General features: G+C 40.8%; 1 protein-coding gene across 1 annotated transcript; it reads right to left on the reverse strand.

Annotated features, from left to right (window-relative positions):
• Positions 1-515: 515 nt before the first annotated feature.
• On the reverse strand, positions 516-5,243 carry LOC310747196 (vomeronasal type-2 receptor 26-like). Its single transcript, XM_083581552.1, has 4 exons — positions 4,389-5,243; positions 3,638-3,865; positions 2,486-2,612; positions 516-1,552 (listed from the first exon to the last, which is right to left on the reverse strand). The coding sequence occupies exons 1-4, from the start codon at positions 5,223-5,225 to the stop codon at positions 651-653; spliced, it is 2,094 nt and encodes a 697-aa protein (XP_083437678.1). The 5' UTR covers positions 5,226-5,243; the 3' UTR covers positions 516-650.
• Between the last annotated feature and the right edge of the window lie 4,353 nt (positions 5,244-9,596).

Below are 9,596 nucleotides of genomic sequence, written 5' to 3' on the forward strand. Positions count from 1 at the left end.
TTCAATGGGGGATAAATTATTTCACAGTACATAGATAATCTATGGAACTCACTGGCATAGGAAACAATGGTGGAGACAGTGCATTTGCTTTTGGATATGGCTTGAATTTTTAATCTCACTGTAAACAAGTGGTACAGTGATAATAAAGTATTTCTATTTCCCACAGGAATCTGGTTGGTCAGTGTGAGTACAGGCTGCCGTACAAGATGGGCCATTGGCCTGATTCAAGAGGATCATCTTACATTTCTACGATCTTGAGTATGGATAGGTTGATGATGAAATCTGACTGTGAGCAGTACAGAACAAGAGACCATAAATGAATACTCAAATATTCCATGGCCTGCAATAGTACAGTTTCACATTATGCTGAAAGCTGTGAGAATTAAGGCTAGATACAGATTTGCTTACTTGTATATTTTGACAAGAATTGCCCTGAGTCTTCTTGTCAACACATGCTACAAGAGAATAATGTATGTGGAAATGTATTCCTCAAAGGAAATGAGTGAATTTTACAAAGGAAATTTCAACTATGGGAATTTGGAGTCTAGAAAAAATTGTAAAAGGGAGCAGCTGAACTTATATTTCCAAATATTTTACTGTAAATACAGAGAAAAACACAAAATACAGCAGATGACAGGTTTCTCATTTCTTTAATTTTTCTTCCTTATTAGCTGTTCCCTATTGTTCAGCTCAGGCCTCAGAATGATTATGTAACATTTGGGGAAGAAGATGCAACCCAGCAACCCACCACTGGAGGCTAAGATGGAGAAGATCTCCACAGCTACCATATATTTTCCCTTGGTGCTCAGGTAGGAAGGAATAAAGGACAGCCAAACACTGCAGAAGACCAACATGCTGAAAGTGATGAACTTGGCTTCGTTGAAACTGTCCGGTAACTTCCTGGCAAGGAAAGCCACAGCAAAACTTACAGTGGCCAGGCAACTCATGTAGATGAGGACACAGTAAAACATTGTTACAGACCCCTCTTTACATTCTAGTATAATTTCTTCTGTCAATGAATGCATGTCCACATCTGGGTATGGGGGAGAGGTTGCCAGCCACACAGTACATATGCCTACTTGAACTATGGAGCAGAAAAGGAGAATGGAGTGGCCTAGTCCTTTCCCCACCCATTTCCTCATCCTGGATTCTGGTTTTGTAGCCATGAAGGCCAAAACCACCATGAAGGTTTTTGCCAGGACGCATGAAACAGCGGTTGAGAAGATGACACCAAAAACTGTTTGTCGCAGGGGACACGTGACCTTCTCTGGTCGGCCAATGAAGAGCAATGCACACAGGAAGCAGAGCAGGAGAGAGATGAGGAGAGTGTAAGTGAGGTTTCGGTTGTTTGCAATGACAATGGGTGTGTCATGGTGTTTCATAAATGTACCTAGTACCAGAGCTGTGATCAAGGAAAGGAAAAGAGAAAATGAGGCTAAACTGATGCCCAAAGGTTCTTCATAAGACAAGAAGCTTATATCTTTGGGTAGACATGCATCACGGTTTCTGCTTGGATAGTATTTGTCTGGGCATTTATTACAGTCATTCATATCTGGGGGGAAACAAATATATTCAGTCATAGATTTCAATTTGGTGAAATGTTTACTTTCTGTCTGAGAAGAAAAGAGCTCTGCTTAATTCAAAGCACATGTTTAGTACTGTTTTATGCTATGCAATGTAGTATTGTTGCAATCTAAGCTTTCTCTGTGTCATGGATATGGCACTAAACCACATGAAACCATGAGGGGAAAAATACAGTGGTACCTCTGGTTACATACACTTCAGGTTACATACGCTTCAGGTTACAGACTCCGCTAACCCAGAAATAATACCTCGGGTTAAGAACTTTGCTTTGGGATGAGGACAGAAATTGTGCGGCGGCACAGTGGCAGCAGGAGGCACCATTAGCTTAAGAACAGTTTCAGGTTAAGAACATATCTCCGGAATGAATTAAGTATGTAACCAGAGGTACCACTGTAGTCCAAAGTGTTTAATTCTGCACTGAAGGTTTGACTGGTATCTGGGGACATCGAGGAGAGATGCAGGCGGGTTCCCCCGATGTGGCTTCCTCTTTGGGTGGTTTACACTTACTGACTTCCTGCAAAGGGGGCAGGAGTCTGATACAGTCCTTTGCCAGTACAAAAGTCAATACCACTTAAATTTCTGTAATCAATAAAGTTGTGGCCCAAAATTTTGCCCAATAACCTTAAACCAAGATTCTGTGTCAATGTGAATTTTATTCTAACAAGGGGCTGGTTTGGGGGCCTTGCCACATACCATCCAACTACCATCCAACTACTCTGAATGCATGGTCATTCTCATTTGATTAGCATATTTAGACTATCTGAAAGGCAATGATCACAAAGAGGCAGGATCACACACACAGTAGATTATCTCTTTTGAAAAGTAAACTCAGCCGTCCTTACAACACCTTTCAATTATTAGTGCTGAGTCTGGATCTATTTAATCTATTTATTTCTCCTACCATCCTGGTTTGCAATCTTCCCCTCTGCACATGGGATGCAATCGTAGCAGCAAGGTGGCTGTCCCTCCTTCACTTTCTTGCTGGATCCTGGAAGACATTTCTCAGTACAGACAGAAAGAGGCCGAGTCTATTCCGTAAAAGAAAGAGCAGAAGGATCAGCAAGAGAACAATGAGTTTGGAAATCTTCATGTTCCTGGGCCCCTCTCTATGTTACTAAACTGAGTCAGCATTCCAACAATATGTAAAATGGTTTTATTTTTTTAGTACAGTGGTACCTCGGGTTACATACACTTCAGGTTACATACGCTTCAGGTTACAGACTCCGCTAACCCAGAAATAGTGCTTCAGGTTAAGTACTTTGCTTCAGGATGAGAACAGAAATCGTGCTCCGGCGGTGTGGCAGCAGCGGGAGGCCGCATTAGCTAAAGTGGTGCTTCAGGTTAAGAACAGTTTCAGGTTAAGAACGGACCACCGGAATGAATTAAATACTTAACCCAAGGTACCACTGTAGTAGTAATACTTGAAGTGATGTCATACTCCCTCTATGGTTCTGGGATGTGTAGGTGTTGTGATTACATAGCAGTTCCCCACTTTTTAGCAAGAAAGGAAAAATCTTGGGGCTTATCCTCTTTTCCTCAGTTAAAACTCAGTATTTTATAATTGTTAATAAATATTTTATAAAATATTTATAAATATAATAAAATAAAATATTTGCCTTTATTCAGTTAGTGACTTCTACAGTAGCAGTAAGCTTTTGGCTTTTAATCTGGTACTTGGATGAAGAAGTGTTTGGATTGGATATCCCACTTTATCACTACCCTAAGGAGTCTCAAAGTGGCTAACATTCTCCTTTCCCTTCCTCCCCCACAACAAACACTCTGTGAGGTGAGTGAGGCTGAGAGACGTCAGAGAAGTGTGACTAGCCCAAGGTCACCCAATAGCTGCACGTGGAGGAGCAGGGACACGAACCCGGTTCACCAGATTACGAGTCTACCGCTCTTAGCCACTACACCACACTGGCTCTCTGTATGCATTGGTCATGTTGTACACAGGAACATGCAGTTTAAAGGACAGTGAGTAGACATGCAGGTGAATGATCATTGCTTAGGCAATACTGGATTTCTTTGGAATTATCTAATAATGTGGTCCTACCTGATTAAACCACCTGTGCCATGTTATGGCATCTTCATCAAGGGTGAATGATTGGTCTTGAGAAGTTTGCGGATCTATCCTCCCAACGCTCACTCTGTGCAAACTTTGGTTGGAGAATATTATCCAATTGACAATATCTAAGCTAGATACCACCTCTCCATTCTGGTTGATGAAGACCACATCTCCGGCCGTATTGTTAAATGAGATACTTCTCAGAAAGTGATGGAGCTAGATTGAAAACAGAAAAGGCAATTGTTTGGAAAAGGCTGCAGTCTAATGCAGGGTGGAGCATTTTTTTTCCCTTCCTGTAGGAAAAACCTACAGCAATTGATGGGGGTGATTCAGTCAAGTGTCAGTGGATTCAGGTCCAAGCATGGAGAGATCACCAATTTTCTCTCTTCCACATCCCTCTCTCCCCTCTCACATTTTTACAGCTTTATTTATCTCCCCAGCCCCACACTTCTTTTCCTCTTTCCCTCTTCATCACAGGAGACACCACAGTGGTGTATGATCACGTGATCTGAGGGAGGATTTGGTGTATATGGGATACAGAGAATGCTGAACATCTCTCTTGACCTTTATCACTGCTTCTTATCTGTGAATGCAGTGGCATCTCAGTGGTCTGAAAATTTCTCTCATAAAAGCACTTTTTCATGTCTGAGATGAATGAGCAAGGTGACAACACTGTGGAAACCCATACCTTATGGGGGAATAACAGGCCTCTTCCAGTTGAGGATGTTTAGCCGATTACCTGCCAAAACTGTGGATTCGGATTCTTCCCTCTCTGTCCATACGCCATTCCTCTGTGCCTGAGTCTGGATGTGAACATAGCATGTAAAGCATGGGCCATGGCATAGACAGCATTGTGGATACTGTAACTGTGGCCTGTCATGCTCATTTCAAAAAATGATCCAGGAAGGCTCTCCAGCTTCTCTTCTCCAGTGCAAATATTCCCCTCCACCTTGTCTGAAGTAATATCTGGAAATACACATCCAAAGGCCTGTTGCCAGAAGTCCCTGATAAAACCGTCCCCATCTGTGCTGGAAGGGTTTCTGTGAACAACATACTGATGAAATCCTGGTGGGTTTCTGAAGTGAATTTCAAAGGATATAGCACCATTGAATACTCCTGAATCCCAGTTCTTTTGAATGACAAATGAAGTGAACTCAACATGGGCAGTTGTTATCCATAATTTACTTTTTATATTGTATGTCATGTCATCATGTTCTGATAGGTATGGAAGCCATCTAAAAGTTGCCATGGAATAAGATTCTCCATAGGCAACTATTACATTAGCTGTGCTGCTAAAAATTTTATGGATTATACTTGTCCCCTGTTGTAGCATGCCATTAATTTCAGAAATAAAACTTAAACTGGAGATTCTTTCTAAGAATGCAAAGCAGACACCACTCTTGGTAAATATTGGGGAAATGGTTTGCACAAATCTTTCTCCGTTGTCATTGTCCATTGCAATGAGTCCAATCCACGTCCACCGGAAATGCAGAAGCAAAGAGAGAATTCCCTCATACTGAAGGGCTTCTGAGGCTGCCATCTGGTAGAAGGGAAGCCCTGGGCTTTTATCATTCATCACCGGAGCAGAGCCATAAATGAGCTAAAAAGTAAATGGAGGAAGAGAAGACACAAAGTAGATTCCTTTCACAGTACAGTGGTACCTCAGGTTAAGAACTTAATTCATTCCAGTATGCTACAACAGCAGCAAGAGTACTCTTAGCAAAGTACTGGAAGACACAAGAACTACCCACACTGGAAGAATGGCAGACCAAGGTGATCGACTACATGGGACTGGCGGAGATGACTGGCAGAATCCGTGACCAAGGGAGAGAGACGGTGGAAGAAGATTGGAAGAAATTTAAAGTTTATCTTAAGAATTGTTGTAAAATTAATGAATGTTAAAATGTCTTGGGTAATGCAAAACAGAATTGCAGTGACAAACAATTGGATATGAGAAAAAAGATTTAAAGAAGGTGCTATAAGAAATTGAAATTAGGGGTCGCTGGATTGACTTAAAACAGGGATGCCGAAAGGGGAGGTATGGGGAAGTCGCTGAAAGAAGGTTTAAAGAAAGAAAGGTCAAGAAATTATACGTGTTTATATGTTTGTTTGTTTGTTTATGTATTGTGTTGTTTTGTCTTTTAATATGTGTTGAAAAACCAATAAAAAATTTATATATAAAAAAAAGAACTTAATTCATTCCGGAGGTCCTTACTTAACCTGAAACTGTTCTTAACCTGAAGCACCACTTTAGCTAATGGGGTCTCCAGCTGCCCCGCGCCACCGGAGCACGATTTCTGTTCTCATCCTGAAGCAAAGTACTTAACCTGAAGCACTATTTCTGGGTTAGTGGAGTCTGTAACCTAAAGCGTATGTAACCAGAAGCGTATGTAACCCGAGGTACCACTGTATTCATAATCATTATGTGGTGAACCCTGTTAGTCAAATATGCCCTTTGCCAATCTCTAAGAGTTTGTGTGGCTCTCTCTCACATATACTAAAGAAAAACATGAAGATTAGCTGAAAACTGGGATCATCTCCCATTTGTGGTTTGGAAACCTTTGCTTTGCTGAATGGAGAGGGGCACTGTGTCTGTTTTTTATTATTTTTATGGATCTTGTTAACACATTGATGACTGAAGCAGAGCATTGTGTCTACTTCACTTAAAAACAAACAAACATTTTTTATGTCATTGCAAAATTTGGTAGGGTCTTGCACAATGGATAAAACTGATAGGGGGAACATACCATGCCTCAAACAGCAGATTACCTAGACATTATCTGGGTTTGTCAAAATTGCAAATTGGGTTAGATGCACATTTCTTCTCTGAAGCTTTGTCTTTCTTCTTCATGATGCACAAGACCCATCACACAGCATAACTGTGCAGATTCTTCTCAGACTTTATTTATGAACATTTATTTCACTAGTGAATCAGCTGCTAACTACTATTACTGTTCTCCTGCAGAACTGGATTGTATCTGTAATTTCCCATAACTTCACTGTGTCTTTAATTATGTCTGGTGTGCTAAAGAGGAATAGTTATTGTACTGGCTCCTACCTGTAAGGTTTTTTTAGCTGTAAGCATTTCCCCCACTTCCCCAGCAGCTTATTTGACATGCCCTCCTGCACCAATTTTTCCACTGGCACCTCAAATCTTATTGCTTTTATCCTGTAAGCAATTCCCCCATTTCCTCAGCAGCTCAATTAAGATACCCTCCTAACTAAGCAGAAAATGATGCATAACCAAAACTGTTGGTGAGAGAGAAGCCCACTCTCCCATCAGTGGCCTTTGGTATATACTATACTGTAAGTGATCTAAATGTGTGTGTAAGACAGGGGAGAGTTACATATATATATATATATATATATATATATATATATATATATATATATATATATATATATTTAGGTATTGCAACCTTCCCCTTTATTCAGGTTGGTCTGTCTTTTTTTGCTTATATTACAATTATGTACCACCTTTATTTTCCAAGGATCTCAAGGTGGTGTACATGGTTCTCCTTGCAATTTCAGCTTTACCTGGAACTGATGCTGAGGAACCTGCCTCTCCCTCTATGCAAGCTAATAGAGGTATTGTCCATGGGTGTCTTACCTGTGGAATCTTATAGATATCCAAAACAGTGGCCACATAAAAGGAGATTTCAGAATCCAGTCCCCCAATGACCCCAGTCAGATTATTTTCAACATCACATATATAGTTAGGGACAAATTTCTTCACCATGGATAAAAGCAGCAGTGTGGCAAGATATGTGCTCCTTGCACTGATATAGCTGTCATATAAGTGGAAGCCCAAGGTGATATTGGGTAGGATGTGAGGGTCTTCGTTGATCTCCTTGACTGCAAATGCCAAGGCCACGATGTGCTGGTAAATCTTAGGCACCACCCTAGGATGAGAGTTGCAAACTGCATCATAGGGAATTTCAACAAATGTATTCTTTTACACACCAACAAAGTAGTTAATCATATTGAGTTCATGGGGATTTACACTCAGTCCGTTCTACTATTGAATAGCTCTTATCAGTAGAAAAGCTCTTCCTGATGTTTAGTTGACATCTCCATTCTTGTTACTTGAATACCCTGATTTGGAGCAAGAGAAAACAAGCTTGTTCCATCTTCTTGGTGACAGCCCTTGAGATATTTGAAAATGGCTATCATTCCTCCCCTCGGTCTCACCATAGTTAAACATATCAAACTCCCTCAATCATTCCTCACAAGGCTTGGTTTCCAGACCATCTTTGTTGCCCTCCTCTGCCCATGTTTCAGCTTGCTAATACGTATCCGTCTTAATTTGTGTTGATCAGAACTGGATACAGGACTCCAGGTGACCAAGGGAGAATAGAGCAGTACTAGTACTTCCTTTGATCAGGACACTATACTTCTGTTGATGCAGATCCCTTGAACCTTTCCTACTACTGGGAAGCCAAGTGTTCCTCATCTTATTTTTCTGCATTTTTCCCTACTGGAATTCATGTTACTTTTGTCCCAAATTTCTAATCGTTTAAGGTAAATAGTATCTAGAACAGGGGTTGCTAATGTGGGGCCCATGGGACGTCTTGCTGTCCACACCAGAGGGGTCTTTTTCTGACATTTACAAAGTCTCTGGTCTCTCCCTGCAGTGACCTCTTTTTCATGAGTCAGTGATTGTCATTGGAATTTACTGAATTCTATACTTCATAATAAGTACCTTTCAGTGCTGAAACAAAGCTTAGTCTAAGTTCAGAAAATGAAACATTCAGCTTCAGAACAGGTTTTTAAAAATTCATTCTTACTAACACTCTAGTAGTTCAGATAAAGTCTATCAAAAATTTCTGTTCAAAAGGGCTCTCCCAGACACACAAACATGCATACATTTCAATACATTTCCATTCACTTCTCTATCCAGAAATGGGAATTTCTCCTGTATTCTCTTCATTCCCAAGAGATTCCTTCCAATTTTTTGCCCCAGCATAAGTCCCATTCAAATCTAAAGTGGATTTCCCCAAGTAAAAGGGTAAAAGTTTGCAGTCTCAGTCATTATTCTGCAACTCTAGGTTTGGTCCTTCCTTTGATGTAATATATGAGTGGCTTGGTTCTTACACAAGCTCTTCAGGAAGTGCTGGTGGGGGTTCCTCAGTGAATGCTGCTGGAGAGGAGAAGAAGCCACCATGGGAAACAATCCCACCAGTGATGAAATCTCCTGGCTGATGATATGTGTGAAGTGGATGGTGTGGACCTTGGAGCCTGCATTTTGCTATGTGAGCCTCACATTCATTGTAAGAAATCAGTTCCAGCAGCAAGAACACTAAAACCACCATCCTTAATATAAGGGCAACTCTTTGTTCTATGATTTTGCTGGCAATATTATAATTAGCTTCTCCTAGATAAAAATTGTCTCATTTAAATAGTAGATTAATTTCCTGAGAGGATACAATCCAGGAGTATCCAACATGAGACTTGCTGATCTCAGATAGTATTTAAATAATTCTGGTTAAGTTGTAGTATCCTTTGTGTTATGTTGCCAGTGGCCACAAAGAATACACAGAGATTTTTGAGAAGCAGCAGATTTAATTATAGCCCTGTTAATAACCAGGCAGGAGTGTAGTTGTTCATCCAGTGCTCAGGATTCCCTGTGGAATTCCAGAGGAAATTGCTGAAGAAAATATTGAGAACTGTTATTTTAATTTCCCTTTCAATAGATAATAATAGACGAATGGTGTATGGGTGAAATTAGAAGTTAGAAGCTCATAATAGAATACCTTGTAGCCAATGGAGACTCCAAAATGTAGCATGGTGTAGTCAGTATCTTCGAATTTGGCTGAGTGGACCTGGATTCACACCAGCCATGTGGCATGTCTGCAATGGCTGCTCATTGCTGTTTTGGGGGATGACAGTGGTGTCCCTCTCAGCCTCCTTCCCCTGTGCCTTGGGAATGCATGTTTGCCCAAACCCT

Source organism: Podarcis filfolensis (assembly GCF_964270895.1).
Source record: "Podarcis filfolensis genome assembly, chromosome: 13".
Lineage (NCBI taxonomy): Eukaryota > Metazoa > Chordata > Lepidosauria > Squamata > Lacertidae > Podarcis > Podarcis filfolensis.

Excerpts from the sequence above, each read along its gene's own strand:
- LOC310747196 (XM_083581552.1), bottom strand. The coding sequence starts at position 5,225 with ATGAATGATAAAAGCCCAGGGCTTCCCTTCTACCAGATGGCAGCCTCA. Across the intron at positions 3,866-4,388 it reads CGAATCCACAGTTTTGGCAG|CTCCATCACTTTCTGAGAAG; the intron begins GTAATCGGCTAA and ends TTTTCAATCTAG. Across the intron at positions 1,553-2,485 it reads GAAGATTGCAAACCAGGATG|ATATGAATGACTGTAATAAA; the intron begins GTAGGAGAAATA and ends GTTTCCCCCCAG.